Raw genomic sequence first — 22,721 nt, forward strand, 5'->3', positions numbered from 1 at the left:
TAATCTTAATTAAAAAAACTTTAACTCTAATCTGATATTAGGCTCTTGTTGCTTTATAGTGTGGGAGCAATTTTGATTTTTTTCAATCTACTGGTAGTAAATGGCATTTCAGTCAAAAGTCAGATGGTATTAAGTAGTTTAATGTGATTTTATGTGTTTGTTTGCCCTGATTTTTCTCTCACAATGCTTTTACAATCCCTCTGCTGAGTATGAGTATAATGCTTTGGCTGTGGCTGCAATGTGTACCAAATACAGTATACTTCACAGTGTACACATGGGATTATAGGCAAAATTAAGAAATCACACCATCCAGGTACCTGCTTGTGTAAACAGCACAGAGCTTGTTTCTTTTAGGGTTTTTCAGTATCAAATCTGAGTTTCAAAAGTCAAACTTTTGAAAGAATTCAGCAGCAGCTCTGCTTTCTGAAAGAACTGTGATGTTAGACCTTACTTCTAGTATCAGTGTAGACCACAGATTGCATAAACCTGAGTGTGTCCTGTGTGCTGCTGATGAAATTCAGACCAATAAATAGACGGAGTATCGAGCATATAATTGTATTAGCTAATACTCTGGATTCTCCTTTGTGCTGATTCTAATTTGTCAAGACTGAACCTAAACACTCTTTACAATGTATAGTAAATCTGTGTAGTCCTCCACAGTAACACTCCCCCTCTGCTGTTTGCAGATTAATAAATGTCATTTCCAAAATTAAAACATGTTCTACTGTTCTCCTTTGGTATCAGCAAGTACACAACCTCCAGGAGTCAGCAAAAATAAAGGTATCGGTGCATCTGGTGCAGCCATAATACTGATTTCTGATATAATTTACCTCCAGGCGGACAAAGAGATGGCAGATAAATTTATGTTACACTGCACAATAATGGCACCAAAATCTACTTGCATTAGGTAGAAGAAACAATACCCTCCATTACCGTAGTAGTCAGAAGTGATTATCTGTATTCATGGCTTAAGTTTGTAGTGCTTAATTATTTTAACTAATGCTTTAACATGGACTTGTCTTTTTTCATAGGGAGAAAAAACAGAAAATTCATGATATCAAAAACAACATAAAAGAAGCTATAGAGGTAAGGAATTGATCTTTTGAATTTTGAATGATACAGTCCTAAGTATGGCGTTCTACCATTTTGGCAGCAATGCATTTCCTGCATAATTATGCCACATTGCTCTCTGTTTTTTTGTAGAATGTGGAATAGTGACCTGTTATTTTATATAAATATCTGTAAAATATCTGAGCATGAAACTCAAATAAATGATTCCACATGCTATTATGTAGTCAAAGAGTGTTGTTTTAATGCTATTAAAATATTGAGCAATGAACTTCATGCAAAACATCATTTCAAATTGAATATGTTGCATGATGAAATGTGACTCCTTCTATAAAATGTAACTCTAGTGTATTTGATTTCTTTGTTTTTTAAATAGTTTTTATTTTATTGTTTTCTCCCTTCAGACAATTGTGGCTGCCATGACTACACTAACACCGCCATGCCAGTTAGCCTGCCCTGCAAACCAGTGCCAAATTGATTATGTCCTGAACCAAGTAAATCAGAAGGATTTTGACTTTCCTTCGGTAAGTTCAACCTCATTTTTACAATCCCACTACCAAAGGTAGCTTATATTGAATTTACCGACAGCCGATGCCAAAATAATATGTAATTGTACTAACCAGGCATCCAATTGGCGTGCAATTTTTCATATGCTATCGTCATGTTGTAGCTCAGTTGGCAAGGCAGTTGTCCACGGACCACAGGGTCAGTGGTTCGATCCCCGGTCCTGGTCCTCGAAGTGTCTCCGGGCAAGACACTGAACCCCTAACAGCCCCAGCTGTGCAGTGCCGATCCAAATTGGTAAAAATAAGGGAGGGTTGCATCAGGAAGGGCATCAGGCGTAAAATCAACATGCGGACAATGACCCTGAACTCACGGGATAAGCCGAAAAGACAAAAAAGTAAATAAATCAAAAATGTTGACGGCAGGATGGCAAGATTAGCGGCTGTGGGGTGTAGAGGCCAGTGTCACAGAGGTAGCTGCATTTCTTAAATTTAAGAATAAAATATAATTAAGACTATCACATTGTAAATAGTTTTTATAAATATTTCTTTAATGTTTTTTTCCCTGAGTGCATTTACATGAACTTAAGTAACAAGGTTACAGTCAGCTTTTTCAGATAAGATGAGAAAGCTCATTAACTCATTAACTTAACCTCGTAGAAGTCTAAATAAGTCATTTTTCCCCGTGGATTTTTTAAAATTCAAGCAGTTCTTGTTGCGGATCAGCTCTGTGTGTCTCCCCTTATTTCTTTTTCTCTCCCCCTGTTCTAGTACTCTACTGTGACACAAACACACCAAAAAAAGATAAGTTAGAAAGCAGAAGTTTCTGTCATTATCCAGGTTACTTTTCTCCTGCATGTATACAGGGATTTGCAGTAATCCGGTATCTTAAGTGCATGTAAACACCTTCCCCCTATTACCCGAGAAAGCTGATTTGTCTGAGTAACCCAGTTACTTAAGTGAATGAAAACGCAGCCACTGCAGCCGTTACCAGTTAGCCTCGTGTGTTTGCACAGTGATTCAGTAATTAGCAGGTGTGCTCTCACTTGGGAGACTGTCAATTGAATGAGCCTCTCACCTGAGAGATCCACACCGCCCATTAACACTGATTGTCTGTAATAACCCTAAATGTGTCTTGAGGGACCTGTTCTCCAAAAACACATAGGATTCCCCCTGAGTTGCCATTTTCTCTTGGCGGTCTATTAAGGAGCCATGGCATGTTCCACTGTTGGACCTTATAGTATTTGTTTGCCTTTTCTGGGTCATTTTTACTGTTTAAAACTGATGTTACATATAAGTTGATCAAATACATTTTACCATGTCTTAGACTCTTAAGCTGATTGGGGCAGCAGTGGCTCAGTTAGTATGGTGGCTGCCTACCCGACCACATGTCAAAGTGTCTCTGGGCAAGACACTGAACTCCAAAAGCCCATCCCAATCCCCAGCCGTGCAGTGCCAGTCCCAAGCCGGGTAGAAATTGGGAATGTAAAAACTGTGCCAAATTAACATGCGGACAAGTGATTCGCTGCAGTGACCCTGAATTCACAGGATAAGCTGAAAGGAAGAAAAAAAACTATTAGGCAGATTGCTTCTTTTGTTTATCTTACTGGAGGGACTAGGTGCTGTAATCTGGAGCTCCTTAGTCTAGTTAATTGAAAATAATTGTTGTTCCTGCTTATTGTAGTGTTTGGCAATTATGGAAAGAAACTTTAGTTGGAAGGAAACTCTTCAAACTTCAGTTGAAGAACTAAAATCTGCTGGACTTCCCACGGAGACCTGCAGGGTCTCAACAAATTGGAAAGATCAGAAGCCACACTTTGGCCTGATTTTGAGTTTAGTCTTTTTGTGAGGCATGGTGGGTTGGAGCGGGTATAAATGTGGCGTTCCTGTTGTTGGAGTTGTCGAATTAAGTTTAAATGAACCATCAGAAACAAAAAGTTTGGCTTAGTCTTAACAGACTCTTCTGTTGAAGCAAATGGTTGGTTGTTTAGGAAAGAGAATAGAGAAGAAAATTCTCCAACACCTCCAGCTCCCCCTTATCTGGCCTTAGGGCCAACTGGAAACCAGTTGGACTGGTTGACTCTGTCTTTAGCAGGAGAGAAAGACAGAGAGAAAAAGCAGGAGGCTTTTTCTTCTTGATTTCTTTTAGAACTTCATATGCCATCAATAATTGTTGTAGTCGGTGCTACCAAACATGTTTTAGAGCGCGCCTTTTAACAAGATACAAAACTGGTACTTAGACTTCTTGCAGACAGAATTCTGCCATGCACCCCTGTCCTCAGCTTCCCTACCCTCAGTGCACTACGGTGACACCCCTCCATTCTTAAATACCCTGGAATTTACAAAAAGATTTCATAGAAAAAATGGAGAACCCTTAAGAACCGCTTTATTTGATTGATCTCTTTAATTCCTCAAACGGCAAAATAATGGAATAGAAAGCAAATGTCACTACTGTGTCAACAAGAAATAATTGTTTTTTACACAAATAAAACCTAAATAATAATAATTCTAAACAAAATCAAACAATGCCTTTAGTTATACTCTGACTTTTCTCTGTGTTCCGATCTAGTTTTCCAGTCTTGTGTATATCCATTATTGACATGGCAGTCTGTGCCAAGTCTTGCTTACTCTCAGCTTAATTAAGTATTTTTAAGGGTATATTGTTTGACACTAGCTCATAATAGCTTATTTGTGCTTGACCACATTGTATGTGACCAACTGTAGATTGTCTTGAAGACATAGGCCCCTGTGTGGTGATAGCCAGGCCTTGTGTCAGCACAAAGCTCTCAATTTCTTCATGAACTCAGTGAACTGTTCTGTTTCCTGCCACTGTCAGAGCTCGCTCATCTGCTGCTCCTTGAGTCAGCCTTAAACTCTAAACTAAGTTAGAGACTATCATTGCCTCCTACCATCTGCCCTTTAATGTTTCACCAATTGAGACTTGGGCTAGAAATTTAGTCATAAGCCAGACACTTCAAAATCTACTAAACAGTCGTGTAGACACAGCATTTTAATTTATTATCATCCACTGATGTGTGCATTGGATCATTTGTTAAATGTTGTACGAAGTTGTTGTGAACATTTTCAACGCAGTCGCTCTTCTCCTGAGGGCTACAGTTGATGATTATTTTCATTATAGGTTTATGTGGTCATTGTTTTCTCAGTTGATCCATTACTCTTTTTCCAATAACATGTCAGCAAATAGTTTAAAACAAAACACCAGTTAGAAGTTCTACATTTTTAAAATGTCTATTGTGTGACCGTCAGTTCAACCCAAAGATATTTACTTTCACGTAAGACAATAGAAAGCATCAAATCAAAAACATTTAAGAAACTGAAACCAGCAACAATTCTTTAATTATAAAAATAGTTGCAGATTAATTTTCTTCTTTTCTAAAATGACCTTTTTAGGGTCATTTAGGGTCCTGTTGTATTTACCCACAAGGGAAACTTTTCATCCAGCTCTTTTTGTGATATCAAATATCATATTTCATCTTTTTTTTTTTTTTTTTTTTTTTTTGGAGCCAAAATAAGAGCCTGACTTGTAGTTACTATTTGTAGGTGTGCTATGTGGTTGATCCAGACCCCCCTTTCTCTTTCCAGGAGTTTTATGACCATGCAAAGATCCTCTGGCAGGATGAAGGTGTGCGGGCCTGCTGGGAAAGGTCCAACGAATATCAGCTTATCGACTGTGCACAGTAGTAAGTGTCTTTGGTCTATTTTTATACGTACACATGAAAAAGCATATAGGCTAAAGGCTCACAAACACAAACTTCCTTTATGTATCTTTGGCATTTTATTTTACATGTATTTCTATAGACTTGTAGCAAATCATGTGCAGACTGTGGCATGCCTGGGTGTTTTCACATGTGGTTTCTGTCAAAGAAAGGTGTCAGTGTTTCTAAAATGCAGCGTTACCTTGACAATAACAGTGTGTTTGTTTTTAGTATTTTTATATTAATATTATATAATATGGTAGATATTCAAACATAAATTAAAACCCACCCATTAAATGATAAGGCTGGTGATGTTCTATAGTTTTCATCATCAGCAGTTTATATCAAATCCCGAAATTCTTTTCTGTACCTTATGGTGTTAGCTTTTTGCGAACACTAATTATCCCGTACGTTCAGGTGTAAAGCCTGCTTGCTTGGTAGTATTTACATTACGTTACACTGATAAAAAAATGTAACAGTTTGGTTCTATCTTTTTTCCATTAAGGGATTTGAGGGTCGAATGACAGAGTGTACCATTGTGGAGCTGATTGTAAAGCCTACTGAGTCAATGGTGACCTTTTTTTTTTTTTAATGTTAATTTGAGTGGATGTTATTTTATCAATATTGATCAATTTACATTTATGCTGACATGAATTGCCATTGTGTATGAAAAGTGCTAAATAAAAAAAATGCACTTGACTTAGGTGTGGTTAGGGTTGGTGGTTTTCCTCTCAAATATTGGATGGATCATTTTTGCATTTAATTCAATGACAAATGATATGCAGAGGATGAATTATAATAAATATGGTGAGCCCCACAGTTGTAATGTAGCACCATGATCAGGAAAAAAATTCAAATTGTCTAGGCAGTGCTTTGGTTTATTTCGATGTTAACATTAGCATTTTAACCTTGTCATAATGTCAGCGTTTTTATTGATGATAAGGAAATATCATATCCTCACCATACTTCTTAAAGATATTGTGGTTCTTATTTGCAAATAGTCTTGGTATGTATTGAGCAGTTCTGAAGTTGCACTTGTATTTGTTGGTTAGTCAGTTTCCTTTTTCTTTTGCAGTCCAGTCCATTTAGCAGATTTGCTTAGCAACCAAGACACTGACCTCGTAGTTTGAGCATTTGTTGTTCATGAAAGCAACAGAGATTGTGCCCTAGCCCCGCAGACTCTCAGATGTTGTCATTGTCAGGGTTTTGCTTATCAAAATTATTTGTCACACACAGTGAGACATTTTATTTTCCCTCAAACCTTCAGCGTTCTAAACCTACTCTCCCTCCTCTATCCCAAATACTTTATCTTTTTTCTGATTGTTGGCTTCTTTCTTTCTCTCTCTCTCTCTTTCTTTCTTTCTTTCTTTTTCTTCTTTCTTTCTCGTTTTCTCTTTCTTCTTTCTGTCTTTCATTCTTTCTTATCAATCTCTTGATCTTAGTCAGGCCTGCCTCTGTTCTAAGGCACGCAGTGGTCACATGAAGCCACGCTTTATGACGAGTGGAGGCTGGCTCATTACACTCTCTTCATTGTCTGTATGTGCAATTGTGTGCAGTATGTACTGGTGCATCAATATGTATGTGTGAGGTAGTCAGGTTTATTGCATGTGTTACTTTATGCAAATGTAGAAGTTCTGAGCATCTTCACTAAAGTAAGTAAGAAGTAGCAAAACTGTAGTGAAAGTATCAGTAGTAAAAGTACTGCAGTGAAATGGCTCTTGTGACTGCTATTATGCATGCACTATGCACTAATGCACTATCAATTTGTAAGTCATATTTTACTCTTACAGCTTTTGAAGATTGAGTCATAATAAACTACTTAATATTATGGTTGCAGTTAATAATTGTTTTCATTATTGACAAATATGTGATTATGTTTTTAAATGAAGTAATCATTTGGCCTAAAATAATGTCAAAAAAAACAGTTTAGGTTAGTGTTTTGTTTCTCAACATAGGGGTCAAGCACTGTTGCTGCCTGATTCGATCCAGCCTACTTGATTTGTCAGTTTCTTAGCTGTTAGAAATGTTAATATGCGTCTTTACAAATTAATATACAAAAGTAATAACAAAACTGCACACAGTAAACAACTACTGTAGTGATGTGGTGTAAAATAATAAAGAAAGAATAAAATTATCACAATTGAAAATTATAGTCTGTAGGTAAGTGAGAATTATACCCTGCTATACTGTACACACTGTACACTAACACTAATGTGTTGTTCATATGTTGTTTTGTTAAGCAAACTATTATGAGCACTATTAAGTAGTTATAAATAATCAGTACAGATTGGTCTGTAGTGCAGAGTCTGTAGAGTCATTCTCTTTTAAATGTTTTTAAGGAGGACTGTCCTGCTAACCAATCAGACAGTTACAAGTATTTCAGCTTGATTTAGTAAGTATTGGAGGACAACAACCTGATGTGCACTTGACAGTAGCATAAGTAGCACATTGTAGCTTCCCATCAACAAAATGTTAAAGTAAAAATGTATTTTCAGCAAAATGTGTTTAAAGTACGACACAAAGTATCGATAGTGCTAAGTTCTCATTATGCAGAAGTGCTAATTTTCAGAATAACACTTTGATGCTGCAGCTGCTAAAGATGGGGGAATTTAAATTACTTTCTAAACTGCTGAGTAGTTTGTGAATTTTCCCCCATGGATCAAAAAGCCCTGTCTTAACCTATGTTATATTTTGTATGATTATCCTGGACGTGCAAAGTACTTATTAAGTACAACTGTCAAATAAATGAAGTAATAAGAACAGTATTTCCCTCTGCAGTGTAGTGGCATAAATCTAAAACATCCTTTACCTAAATACTGCACTTAGTTACTTTTAATTACTAATTAAAAGTAAAATTCCCTTCATGGTGCAGTTGCAATCAGTGTGAAATTAAAATTAAAATCTTAATCTGAAAACTATGCAGTGGAGGTGCAAGCACATAGTAGCTTAAAATAGAAATATTTAAAGACGAGTACCTAAAAATTGTAATACACTGCTTGGGTTTGCCACTTAAACTGCATGGAAGACCCATGCACAATCATGGACTACAGTATGTTGTTGTGGGGAGGTGGAGTCATCAGCAAAGGATCTTTGAAAGATGATCATGAAAAACCTTCCTTGTGAGGAACATGATTGTGCACTGAAAGTGCTACACACTAATAGAGACACAGATTGAAATAGAGAAAGAGAGGGCTTCCCTGCATTGCGGGATCTCCTCTCCTCTCCTCTCCTCTCCTCTCCTCTCCTCTCCTCTCCTCTGTTCTGCTCTCCTCTCCTCCCGTCCCTTCTCCCTTCTCCCCTCTCCCCTCCCACACCCAACAGCCCCAGTGTTATGGATCAGATGCTGGTCTGGGTGGCCAGACCGGAAGTGCTCCCCTCCCCCCTCTGTGTGCTTATGTAAACGGAGAAGCAGAGAAAGAGAGAGGGGAGAGCTATTTTTAACCCAGGCAGGCTGCAGAAGGAGAAAGAATGAGCGAGTGTGTTAGAAGAGAGACAACTTGAGCATTATTGATGAAGGTTGTTAACGTTAAATGAAAATGTCAACCCTCGGTCAGCGTGGGAAAAGTCAGGGCTATTCTTTATGTCCCTCACCTCTCTCGTATATAAAGCAAAGTATATCATCCAATTCATGTCATGATAAAAATATACAAAGGAAAGAAAAAGTTGGTAGGGCGGCAGTGCTTTGATGTCTCTGTCGTAGGAACTGTCCCGTCTGTCATTTTGCTCCGTCATGCTCCTGTCTGTTGTCATTTGGGAGGACGATTTTGCCTTTGATTGTATGTGCTGGGTTCAGCCAGCATTGGTTAGGTTGTTGAAATTTTAATCCACATACAAGGTCCTCCAAACATAAATGTGTCCTGACAGAAGTGAGGCAGAGGTATGGTTTGTGTGGTCTCTATCAGGCCTGTTTAACATTCTGCTGTTTCAGTCACACAGTAATCACAAAAAATTAGTGACAAATTCCTTTCAAATGTAAATCACTTCAAGTGTTTCTTTACAAGATGTCCCCGATAACATAAAAATATTTTAAAAACATTACAGTGAAATAAAATCCTGTAGTTATTAAATTAACTAGTAGATAAGACAGTTGTAGTTGGGATTATCCGAATTTGTAAAACTCAATTAAAAACCTTTTTAAATGTTAAATATTTAATAAGCCATCAAGAGCATTAAACACTGGGTAGAAGTCTTCTATACAGTATTTCCAGAAAAAAGTCGATATTCCAATTTTACAGCATCTTAATGAAACATGTTGCTTCACAGTTGTGTAAGTTTGGTTAATTGTGCACAAAGCAACACTATTTTTCCCATTCGGCTCCATACTGTACTATGTTAAACTAAGGGTAAGATAAGGCAGCTAAGCTAAGCTAAGCTAAGTTAAACAACGGCTGTAGCTGCATATTTACCGTACAGGCATATGAGTGGCGTACATCTTTCTGTGAGAAAGCTAACAAGTGGATTTCCCAAAATGCTGAACTGTTATTTATATATATATCTATATATTGACATAGATATATCTATATAATAAGGTGTAAATATATATACACGTCACAAAAGGACCTTGTGAAAACTATTCATAAGACATTACTGAAGAGTTGTGTACCATAGGTAGTTGTAGATGGAGAACAATGTGCAGTCCCTCCAGGATTTTGCCTTTTTGTATTTGTCGGAGCCAAAATGCCTATTTTAGGACAGCTTTTCCAAAAAAAAAAATGGATATAATAAAATATGTTAATACGTGTTTTTATGATGTTATAAATTACAAGGTCGCACACAATTCCGAGGATTAGTTGAATTAAGTGTTGTGGCAGCAACATTGCGAATTCCTGAGCGGACTGAAAGTTGTATCGAACGAGCCTGATCAGATGCAACATGTCCTTTTTGCTGTCTACCTGTCCACCTGTTTTTCAGAAATGCAGTGCCCTTAAGATATTTATGATGGTTTCTTATGAAGGTTATATAACACTTCAAAGTTATTTTATTTAATTATACAGTATAAATATTATACTACACATACGTTTTCTTGGGAGGTGGTAGCTTCACCTGATTGTCTAAATTATTTACAGACACTTCTTACTTGATTTGATTTTAGAAAAAGTTAGGTACTAAAACAAAACAGCTACCTATTTTTACAAGACATCAGACAACTTATTAATGGATGAAATCTGGATCTGGATGGATCTGTATAATGTGAAAGGGGTCACTGTTATTTATGAAACAACAGAGAAATTTAACCGGACGCTCCCCTCAAGTGTAGAACACTAAAAACACTAAAGGCTTCTGTGACCTTCTATAGTTACAAAATTGAGCTACAGTGAACATTGGACTTACATTCACCAGTTGGAAACAGTAACATTAATCAACTTATCAACATGTTTTGTCAGTGTGACGTAATGTCAACTTGAAAAGTGATGATACGTCTGTGTTCACAGTTATAACAAAAGAATTAGATGTTTAAACATGGGGATAAAACCTACTTTCATCTTTTTGGCTGTATTTGCAACTTAATAACTTCTTATCAGTATGTATATTGTAATATGTATAAAATAACCAGAGAAGAAAATCAGAGTACTACTACAGTGTATTAAGTAGGTAAAAGTCCATGCTGTAAAAATGAAGTTTAAAAAGTACAGTTGCATTAAGTATTATTAAAAAATACTTAGTACCTAAATACTTATTATGCAGGATGACAGTGAATGTATATTATATGGATTATAAGTATTCTGAGTACACCTGAGTACTGTGTACTTTAACTTTCGGTAGGTCTCTAAAAGTCTTAATATGTAAACACTTATTTATTATATTTTGTAATGTTAACCCGAATGTTACTAGTAACTACAGCTGTCAGTTATTTTGAGTAAAAAGTATATTTCCCTCTAATAGAATACAAGTATAAATTATCACAAAACAGAAATACTCAAATAAAGTGCACGTACTTCAAAATAGTGCTTGAATAAACACTTGAGTAAAGTACTTAATTACGTTCCACACCATGCAACATTGCACAACATTGTGCCAAAAGATATCAAAAACCACAGAAATTAATTTTAAGTAAATTAAATTGTGGCTGTTTAAAGGCATTGCATGACATTAAAAGTGAAATGTCATTTTGACCTTGAGTAATTTTTTCTAGCCAATAGTCAGATTTTTTTATAACAAGGTATTTATATGTTTTTGCAGGCTTTATTTATATATCTTTAAACTACAAATGGGACTGCTGTGTGCATTGTAGGCCCCACCTGCATGATGCAGAGGAGTTATTACGTGTTTTTAATTATTATTTTTAAATGATAGCTGCAGAGTAGCTAAGCGGCTCATCAACTCAATGGGCAAATTTTTGCTTACTTAAATAACTTAAATTATTAATTGAATGCTACGTTTGTGGGATATCTGGGGTGAGAGCTTGTTAATTGATAACTGCAGAAATCCTGCAGATATCTTGGAATAAATGGCACGGAAAAATATGTGGCAGTACACAGATTTAAATTGACCGGTTATATTGTTTTATGGTTGGCCAACCCAACAATGGATTAATTGAAAATTTGTTTACCAAGAAAAATGGCAAACATTCATTAGTTCCTGGCTTTTTATATGTTCTACTTTTGTTTGAGTCTAAAATAAGGTAATTCAAACAGACACTTTGGATGCTTGGATAGTTCACACTATATTTTATAATCAAACATGGTTTGAACAATGAATAACGCATTATTGTATAATGAAATAACCACAGGTTATCTGTGGTTATAACCACAGAAATTTATCAACTATTTTATAGATAGAAAATTTTTTTGGTTTACTTGAGATGAGATGCGTTTTATATGTCTGACTGAATATGTGGTTTTAGAGTGTTGGACAAAACAAAATATCTGCAGCTTTAAAAAATCAAATTCTTTATTGTCTGAGTTGTATACCCCCAACGGACTCTGAATTTGTTTTACTGAAACATGTGTTCTGCTTGTCTCCCAACTGTGATACCAGTCCAGTCTTACCACCGTCTTAATTATCCATAGATTGTTGTCCCTGGTATAAAGTGCCATCATGTGCTGGATTCCTCTCTGATTTGCTCCTCATCCTTTCACCTTCTTGTCTCCCTTCTGCTTCTTCCCACCCCTCTCTCTTAGTGATGTGTAGTGGTGTTTCGGCAGGGACAGAAAATGGCTGGGATTGTGTCTCTGAGTCATCGTGAGTGAGGGGAAGAGAGGGGGAGAAAGATAGGCAAAGACTTTTTTGATTTTTTTTTGAATGGAGGGCTTGTGTTGTCAAGTATGTGTTTAAAACATGTGCATAGTGTGTGCAAGCAACAAATGACCCACATTGCTGTCGCTGTGCTGATGTGTAGCATGAGTCAGGTACAGTACATTTAAAGGGTTTAAGTCAAGCTCATTTGGAGATGTCTTTGGGAAACTTTGCTGCTGCTGCTGCTGATATCTCAGTGCATTGTTATTTTCTGAATGCTGTGTGTATTCAGTGATTGTGCCGCTCCCAGTGTTCAGCTGCTGTTCAACTGGCCAGTGTTCCCAGTCCTGTGTTTACTGTCTTTTGTTCTTTCTTCATTCTTTTGTCTCTTTCTCCTTTTCCTTTAGTAATTTTTTTCTCTCCATTATTCAGTTTTTCTTTCTCGCTTTGTATTTAGCATCTTCTAACCTTCATTTTCTTTGGTTTTACGTTTTTATTCTTTGTGTGTGTGTTTTGTTTTTTTTAGTTTGGTCTTGCTCTATTCTATGCATATTTTTGTGTTTCTGTCTCTTATGTACTGCTTTTTTCACATTCTTTTATTTACAGTAGTTTTGTCATGGCCTTACATTCCTTTTTCTTCCTTGTTTTTTGTTTTTCTTTTCTGTCTGTTTGCTGCTTTTCATTTTCAATTATTCACATTTTTTAACAATTCTTGACTTTTAATCTGTAAATTTTTGCTTAGTCTTTTGTTTTGTGCCGTGTTTTTTCTCTTTGTTTTTTCCTCTTTCATTCTGATGGATTTCTTTCTGATATTAAATTTGTTAGATTTAGTCATTTGTCTCCTTTAACTTCTTCAATTTATTCTTTCATTCTTCGTTCCTTTTTTCTTTCTTGCACGTCTTGCTCCCCTCAATGTCTAACCCACTCCATTCCCTGCATTTCTCCCTCTGTGTCTCTTTGTTGGTCGCACTGTTTCTCCCTCTCCTTTCTTGGATCTTTGTCTGTCCTGTCTCTTCTCACTGTCTGTCGTTCTTTCTCCCTTCCTTTCTTTTTATTTTCTCTCCCTCTTTCTGGCCCCACTCCAGTCACACGAGATTTGGAGCCGATTGTCTATTTATAGTGCCTGTGGTTCTGTCACCATGACAACCAAGCTGGAGGCCAGGGCGCCAGGGAGCTATTTTTGGAGCAGCGCTGTAATGTCAGACACAGCCTTTGCTCTCTTTTCTTTCCTCCTCCCTCTCTCTGGATGTGGTGTGTGTGTTTGATTAAGGATCGGCCGATGAAACCTTTGGTTTGGTCGCGGTGCGAAGCCTCAACACACAAAGAAGCAGTAAGCCCCTCGAATCGCTCCAGTTGGCGGGCCGTGCACAATCTCCCCCCCCCCCTTTGAGATCAAGACCATGTTCTGACTTGACTTCGTGTTTCGGAGGCTTGAGGAGCTTCAGTTTTGTCTTTTGCTGAGAATGATTTCAGGGTCATGAAATTAAATTAGTATTTTGAATGTCTGTGTTCTCTCAGTTTTGCAGTTTTGTTTTTCAAACAAGAATTGGTTATGAATCTTAATGATGTGATTATACAATTTAATGCCTTTTGAAAACTAAAGAAAGCTTAAGTAAAATCTAATATTTTATTCCTTTTTGATAGATATTTTTTATGTCATGCAGTTTTAAAGTTAAAGAACATAAGAAAAAAAGTTTCCTAAAATGTATGAACACATTTTAAAAACCTGAATCCTTAATAAATTGATATTAGTATTAGTAAGCTTTGGAAATACTATGAAAAGTAATTTTAAATAAAGCAATAATATTTTTAAACATTTCTGTTTTAAGAAGACAGCTACTCAACACGTTATATACTGTACTACTGTTTCTTTTTACTCCTATATGTTCCTTAACTTTAACTAAGTTTGCATGAGCAATTTCAGTATGCTATGCTTAACTGTCTAGACATTTCAGCAGTTTTAGCAACAGAAATATTAAATTTATCTTCCTTCTGAATGAATAAATATTTAGTTTTACTTGTTAGACATAAGTAGATTTGATAATTGTGTGTGTGTGTGTGTGTGTGTCTTACGAAGCCAAACAGCACAGCCACTTGGCTACAGGCGAAGGTCCTTAGAAGTTGTGTGTGTGTGTGTGTGATCTTATGTATCATTTTAAACTACAAATCCTAGTATATATTTCTCAAATCCTTCTTTAAAAATGTGTTGCATTTGTTTTTTCTGATAAATGCTCTTTATCTGTTTAAAAGAGAAGATTTGCTCAAACCGTTTACGGTTATATAAAGTTATGAACGTACTATTATCTCATGCCTTATTTATTTAATTTGGTCTGTAATGAAATCACGGTAATAATTCATCATGCTTTTAGACCAGCTTTAAGTTTATTGGCCACACAGAATATCCCAATCCTGCATAGAGCTAAAGATCTGTACTAGCTCGTAATCTGGGTAATCCTTTGTCCTAATACTTCCACTCTTACAAGATGAATGCATTAATGGCGTATTATCAGCTTTATTGGGACTCTAAGCTGCTGTTGATGCTTTTGCCACTTATATCCATCCAGGATGTGAAGATCTCAGTTTTACTGAAGAGTGAAGGGAATTCAAAAGCAAGAATTTCAGCTTATATTGAATAGTGTACATGCTAGTACTGTTGTTGACCTGGTAGCCAGTGTTTGAGTATAGGATTTCTCCTTTGGGTTTTGAGTTTATATATTCAGAACGGCCACTTTGAAATATGTTGCTGTTTGGGAAATGCTGGAAATATTTTCAGAGCAGGCTATTTTAGGAAGGCGTTCTAGAGATTGTTGTAAAAAAAAAAGGGGGGGAACGAAAAGAATAAAATTGTAAAACTAGTTTTGCAGCTTTGTTTTTTTTTTTTTTTTTTTTTTTTTTTTGAGTTCCTAAACTTTTTTTTACAAAGTCCAAAATTTATGCATTTCTTTCTAAAGTAGTTAATATATAGAAAAAACAAGAACAACAACAAAACAGAATAAATAAAAAAACTTTTAAAATCTACAAAAAGTGTATATATAAAAAGTGTTGCTTACAGTTTTTGGACCTGAAAACCAGCACTGACACCAAGTAAAATGAAACAAAAAAGTGATTGAAGCTCTTTCTTTTCTTGGAAACTGGGTTATTTTAAATGACCAGACAAGTGTTCTGTATGTATTTCCACAGTTTAGTCAGCCTGTCTGCTACCCCAGAATAACCCTGATAGGTTATACATAACACCGCAGACCTCTCTGTTACTGAGGCAACCACTATTATTTAGTTCAACTTACGAGGCACAGATATTATTGGCACTTCTCCTATTAATAGGGAGAACTGCTAAAAATTGAGCAGTGTTTGTCCTGGGCGTGTCGACGGCTCAGACCAGAGCTGTAGATAAACAAGAGTTTGGCCTCAGCAGATGTCGGCGGCAGCCATGTTAACTTCATTATCATCAGAGCTACGGCTTTAACGTTCTGTCACATCCAGATCATTTATGTTTTTTGGAGGTCCGCAAGGCGATGCTACAGGAGGATGAAGTTAGAGGCTTGCGGCATATGAGCGTTGGATACGGGGCAGAAATGGGCAGCTTGGCTAAACAGCTGTCCACTGAGGGCTATGGGTGTGCTGGCACAGCAGAAGCGCTGTGGTGTGGGAACAGCTGAGCCAGTCAGCCCCTGCAGAGAGGCGGTGGTACAGACTGGTTGGCTGCTTAATTGCTTCCGTGTGTGTTTTTATATGAATATCTGTGTCAGTGTGCATTTGTGCGAAGATATGCACATGGTATACTCAATGTCTGTCTGTCCAGTCCTGTAGCTTCTATGGACCCAGCCCTTTTTTCCTCTCAGTGTGTTACCTGCAGCCCTCCTGTCACATTTCACCCCTGCCTGCCACATTCCTGGTTATCTCAGAGGGAGTTGCATACTTTTGCCCCAGGAGGCAGCTACTACTGTAGCAAGCATCTTACCTTTATAGTTCCAGGAGCGGGCAGAACATCAGTCAAAACAGACACCCGTGGAGGAATTAAACAGGGTGGGAAGTCAGTGTTTGTCGACGTTAACAGCCCCTTTAGCAAGTAACCAGACATTAGTCCAAAACAGTGGCTCCCAGGCTATAAGCTTGTGAAACCTTCCTTACAAAACTAGTGGCCAGCAATTGAGTGTTTTTTGTTATCATGTCATCAACTATGTGAACAGCCACCTAACTTATTAAATATGTGGCTTTTGCCTTGTATATTATTTACTGTTATAACATCTGCCTAGGTTCTCTGAAGCTTAATAAAAATGTGAATTATTTTGTATGGAAAATTTTTAAAGAACCTAAAAAAACACACTATTACTATAACTCCAATATCACTGGTCGTCTTTATCAACCTTTGAGTACAGAGTTATTTACTTTTTTGTTTTATTTGATAATTAATATAATTATTTGAAGGCTGCAATAACTACGATTTTTATGCATATGCAAAAAAACAAAAGCAAACATTTAAAAAAGGAGACACTAATAGGCAGAGGCTTCAAGAATATTAAATTAATTTCAGTGGTGTGCACAGTAAAAGGTTGAAGAAATACAGTAAAGGTCATTGTTTAGGAGGGTATTAAAGGAGATGCCGAAGCAGTAAAGCGCAGTGGAGATCTTGAGACATGTGATGTAGAAAAGTAACTAAAGAGAGGATTTTATGTCAGGCAACTCTTTGAAAAGAAATATAACGTCTAGCAGAAATATGTCAGTTTCTGTAGATAGTTTTGTTATCCTCTCATCTTTTATCCTCTGCTGGAGGTTCTGACCCCTGAGTTAGGAACCGGTGATCTAAAGTCACTAAAGTGCTCTGCTTTGAAATTATAACTAACTGATGAGAACTGTTGTTTCTTTTAAGAAGCTCCTACATTTGATCTTACACTGGTTATTTGTCCAGATATGACTTAACAAATTGCTTTAAAATTTTCAGGAAAACAAAATTTCTAAATATTTTAGGAAGGTAAACAAATATTATTTAGTGTTTTCACATCAATGTCTCAGTATTTTGAAGTGGCACATTTTAGGAAATGTGTATTACTGGAGTTAACAGAATTTTTGTGAGTTAGATTTATTTGCAGGAGTTTCCTTTGGAAATGTTTAGGCACGGGATAAGTCCGGTTACATAATGTAGGTCTGCGTAAATTTTTGAGGCTTATCACACAAGTGAAGTTTAACATACAAATGAGTTATTTTCTTTCCTTACTACTATCTATAGCTATTGTAGAAATACTCCTTCAGCACTGCTAAGAGGAATTGTGGGAAAACCTGCAGTATTGGTGCCTGAATCATGTAGCCTAGCACGACACTTACGATAGTTGCTGCTGTAGCTTCAAGATAATCACCAAATTCCTCTCAGAGTAATCGGAGAGGCCCAAGTTTAGCCCACTCCTCTTTCCTGTTCTTGTCCTCCTATATTAAGTTTCTGCTATACATTTAAAAGTACTGTCAGGACTGCATGTTTAAACCTGTTTGTTCATTGTGTGTGTGTGTGTGTGTAGGAGTCCTTTTCAGCTGCTCACATTCATGTTTACTGTGGCAGCGGCCTACATGAATGATTAGTCAGTTGGTTTTATTCCCTATTTAACACAGACACTTACATTTGTTCAGCCTGGTACACAAAAGAAAAGCAGCATTGTTTCCTACACTCATGTAAAAAGATTTATAGTCTTTCTTGAGGGCTGTATGGAGTCCCAACTTTTTGCCCCAGACAACTCCAGCAGGTGACCCTGATATAGTCATCATGAAAACATCAGGGCAACTCACACACCTTGAAGAGCAGCAGTAATGTAGGCCAGTTCTTCACAACAATTAACATGCTATTGGACACTGCTAATATAAATGCTCTAAAAACCTGCATACCAACCCACACACATGCTAACTGCCACCGCACACAGATGCATGCATGCACACACACAGACACACACACCTCTTTCCTCCTGTGCAAGTATTACTACAGCAGCTCCATTGACTAGGCTTCTCCCTTTCTGAGAGAGCAAACGGCTGCTGGTGACTCAGACTGGCTGCCTCTGATCTCGCCATGAATTAAAACACACTCCCCCTGGTGGCCATTCAGGGATAGTTAGCCTCCATCTTTCTCATGCTTTCACCAATGGACCAGCATATACTGTCTAATTAACATATAGCATTATGCTTTAGGTTACAGTATGGAGGCTTTTTTTTTTTTTTTTGGTAAATTTGCCAAACACGTACAATAGAAATAGATGTTTGTTACTGTGTTATTGTAAATCCAGGTGTTTTATTGTGTTTTTAGGGTCACTCTTTGCCTGGAGAAGTTGCTAAAGTCTAAACATGTGCATTTTTTTGTTCCTTTTCCAGCTTCTTAGACAGGATTGACGTGGTCAGGCTGAATGACTACACACCCACCGATCAGGTGATTTATTCAATTATTCAATTCGATTTCTTTTTTCGAAAAGTTCAGCATTGCCACATCTCGGCCTACATCTGAAACCATACATTGAGATTACTTTATAAATATCAGTAAAAATATGAAACGGGTAAATTCTTAAAAGAGAGAATTTTTGACAAAGTATAAACATTATATTGCACTTTAAAATGTCTTCACAATTGCTTAGTGCTTATTTTGCGTCACAACCCCGTTATGTGTTTTTGTATTACAAACTTTAAGTGGTATAGGAAAAAGAAATGAAACAGCTAACATTAATTATCATTATTGGTTATCTGCTGGTCAGTTTCTGTAAAGGTCATTGGGAGGTTATCTAATTTAATGTTTTGTCCATTCAGTAGTAAATGTAAAAATGACCCAAATATACACACACAAAGCAAATTATCACAGTAAAAAATTTCGACATTTTTGATTTTAAAATGACTTTGTCATAATTACATGTTTCACCTAAACCAGACTACATTCTTTGTCCTACTTGTTTTCTATGTTTCTCCTTTGATTTATATTTAATCATCATTATATGGCTTTTCTGTATCTTGCCTTCCATCCTAAATCTTTTCTGCCTCTATTTGGTTTACCTGTTTACCTCCACTATTTTCCAGGACCTGTTGAGATGCAGAGTACTGACATCTGGGATCTTTGAGACAAGATTTCAAATAGACAAAGTCAATTTCCAGTGAGTTAAGATGCTGTTTGTTTTATTTTAAAATAAAATGCCCACGAAAAGGCAAAAACCGAACATTCACAGTTAGCTTGCCAATATATATAAATATTAAAAAAACTATTTTCTAGCATAACATGTAAATTACATAAATTTGAAAGGACATGCAATTCAAATCCTCACCTGACAAACTTGTTCCATATGAGGTCACAATAAATCTGCATGTTTTTTACAATTTACATCTCTGTTAAAAGTCATAACTTTCTCTCTCACAGTATGTTTGATGTTGGAGGTCAGAGGGATGAACGTAGAAAGTGGATCCAGTGTTTTAACGGTAGGAAGTTGTTTGCTTTGTTCTCACAATAACACTCTGAATTAGTTACAAAACATAATAAGTGATGTTCCATTGAGTAGTAAGTAGTTTTTATATATTTATTTGTGTCCATACATGTGTTTCTAGTTTTTGGTGGTTTTACCTATTGTTTGCTTTGTTGAAGCTGATCTTTAATGTGGATCTTGTTCAGATGTGACAGCTATCATCTTCGTGGTGGCGAGTAGCAGCTACAACATGGTGATCAGGGAAGACAATCAGACCAACAGACTACAGGAAGCCCTCAACCTTTTCAAGAACATTTGGAATAACAGGTCAGTGTGCCAGTGTTAAAAAATATAGCAAGGTTTTCCGTTTAGCAGAAGAGATTAGGTGCAGTGCCTAGAATTTAGGCACTGCAACTAATCTAGGCCCACATATGTTTCCACAGAATACCCTACGCAAAATGTACCCATGAGACATATTAGAATAAATGTGAAAACTACAATGAGAGTTTTAGGCACTTAAAATTATTAAAGAATATGGATAAATGGCTTGATCTGAAAAGGAAAGCAGTATTGACCTGGTAATTAACAATCCGTATTTGGACAAACCTTTGTGTGATTGGTGTGCAACAGATGCTAATTGCTTGCCCCATTTAATTACATCAGTGTCTGTTTTCAGGAACCAGATTGTCATATTTTAGCTGTACAGGTCTTACAGGTGCACAATAGATAAGAAAGGCAGTGCTGAGGTAGCGAAAAACCCAGAACACCATATTCCAAGTGCTGTGGACATGCAGCACGCAGCAGCACTTGCTGTTTATCAAGCAGGCATTGAGAGACATTAAGTGACATATGACGCAGTCTGCACTGGTGCACCACAATTTTATTTCAGTTTTAGTAGTTTTAACTTACTTGAAGAAATGAGATCTTGAACAGGACTGTCAATTTTTCCCTGTAAAGGTTGTTTTTCAAAAAATATATTTCTTTGGTCATCAAAGAAGACATTTTTTTACATAAACAAATATGTGTGTATATGTGTGTGTGTGTGTATAAAAATGACTACCGGTTTACAGGTATTGGGGAGTATGACACTATGTTAAAAAACAATTTAATAGGACGCTGTTAGGAGCTCCACAAACTCTGCCTCAATTGAAACAGTGTTGGTTAAATCGGAAGACCAGATCTCTGCAGTCCGCTGCTCATTTCTGCTTCAGTCTAGCAACTTACCTTAGAAACAAACTTTTGTGTATTGTATTTGGTAATAATTTTGGCAGGTTTTGACAAGGAGCATAATTTGTTGTTTCAGCTGCAAAGATGGAAGGAGTGGAGTATACTTGGCAATGTTGTTATCATAATGTTTTCTGAACACTAAATAAGTATTCCTGCTCAGGGCTTGTGTGTATAAGAAGACCTTCCTTTGTTTCTCTGTGAGAACATATGGGCTGTTTATGGCCTTTTCAGCACAGAACAGAGAATAAATGATTCTCTTGTTCTTCAGCCAAAACCTATTACAACCACTTGAAAAAGCCTGGACTCTCTAGCAGAAGACCTGTAATGTCATTTGCATCCACAATGAAAGTCCAAAGGAATCTGGCAATGACATTGTTCTTCATTTTCTTCCACAGGTGGCTAAGGACCATTTCAGTAATCCTCTTCCTAAACAAACAGGACCTGCTTGCTGAGAAGGTTTTGGCAGGGAAATCTAAAATTGAGGAGTATTTCCCAGAGTTTGCACGCTACACTACACCTGATGATGGTAAGAGGTTGAAATCAGTCTTACTCTACCCTGGCCATTATAAGGTTTACAGGCCCAGGGGACCTGGCTCTTGTTTATTACGACTAATTTGATCCTATTTTCAGGATCAAATACATAACATTGAGACCATTCCTAACATTGAACTTATCAGCTTCATTACTGAGATTTTTTTTTTTAATGAGGAGACATTACAAGAAACAACAGCAATCAGACAGTCATCCAGTTTTTAAACAAACTTATTTGAAATCTAGCTGATTTGAAAACGGTGAGGTTACTACCCAAACTCTCTGTGACAGTTTAATTATACTGACTTGTCCTGCCATCATCAGATGCAAACACACATTTAGTTGATTCCACAACTAGCTAGAGCACTTTCTAAATAATCACGGCAAATGGTTTTGATCACTAATAGATGGATGATTAGACGGATGGATGGATGAATGATGATACAAATGGCACAGAGTGATTTAAATGTGACCAGATTACTACTTCTCCAACAGCAATACCAGAGCCAGGTGAAGATCCTCGTGTCACAAGGGCAAAGTACTTCATTCGGGATGAGTTTTTGGTATGTACCTAATTTTTTCCCTATAACAACTTTAACTGTTTCCTTGTGTGTTTAATATTATTTACATTTTATTTGTGGGCTGCAGAATAGTTTAGCATTAGGTGTTTTATTTTTTTGCTTCATAATGCTATTTATTGGCTGATTTACAGGGGCTGCAGCTTCCAAATAGGCTCTTAATCCACTCCATTACTCTATTCTGTTTGACTTATTACAAAACATTTTCCTCTTAAGTTTTGTTAACATTGGTTAGAGTGAGTTTTTCCAGTAAAAGACTGAAACCATAATTTAACTGTATCAAATATTTTTACCAGTAAATGAAGACTTTAGATTTGCTCTCAATAGCATTTCTAGACCTACTGCATCTAAAACATCAGAAAATAATTTTTAATGTTTTCAGCAATAGAAGTTTGATTGTCCATATATGCCATCTACTATAAACCATTAATCCGTTCTGTCCAAGTTTAACACATTAACTTGTCACATCTTCATCCTATCAATTGATACTTGATTGAATGCGTACTACAG

At 36.7% G+C, this 22,721-nt stretch overlaps 1 protein-coding gene across 2 annotated transcripts in view; it reads left to right on the top strand.

Annotated features, from left to right (window-relative positions):
* LOC137127519 (guanine nucleotide-binding protein G(s) subunit alpha-like) overlaps nt 1-22,721 on the top strand; it is a 31,501-nt gene that overhangs the window by 5,567 nt on the left and 3,213 nt on the right. Inside the window, exons 3-11 of one of the 2 annotated variants that reach the window (XM_067504600.1) lie at nt 1,032-1,086; nt 1,473-1,592; nt 5,175-5,272; nt 18,809-18,863; nt 19,499-19,572; nt 19,833-19,891; nt 20,082-20,202; nt 21,498-21,628; nt 22,129-22,196. In XM_067504600.1, the coding sequence (XP_067360701.1) occupies nt 1,032-1,086; nt 1,473-1,592; nt 5,175-5,272; nt 18,809-18,863; nt 19,499-19,572; nt 19,833-19,891; nt 20,082-20,202; nt 21,498-21,628; nt 22,129-22,196 (781 nt within the window). Of the gene's footprint in view, nt 1-1,031; nt 1,087-1,472; nt 1,593-5,174; nt 5,273-12,408; nt 12,470-18,808; nt 18,864-19,498; nt 19,573-19,832; nt 19,892-20,081; nt 20,203-21,497; nt 21,629-22,128; nt 22,197-22,721 lie in introns of those variants that run through there. The other variant, XM_067504601.1, reaches the window with a different exon arrangement.

The sequence above is a fragment of the Channa argus genome, chromosome 5 (assembly GCF_033026475.1).
Source record: "Channa argus isolate prfri chromosome 5, Channa argus male v1.0, whole genome shotgun sequence".
Taxonomy (NCBI): Eukaryota; Metazoa; Chordata; class Actinopteri; order Anabantiformes; family Channidae; genus Channa; species Channa argus.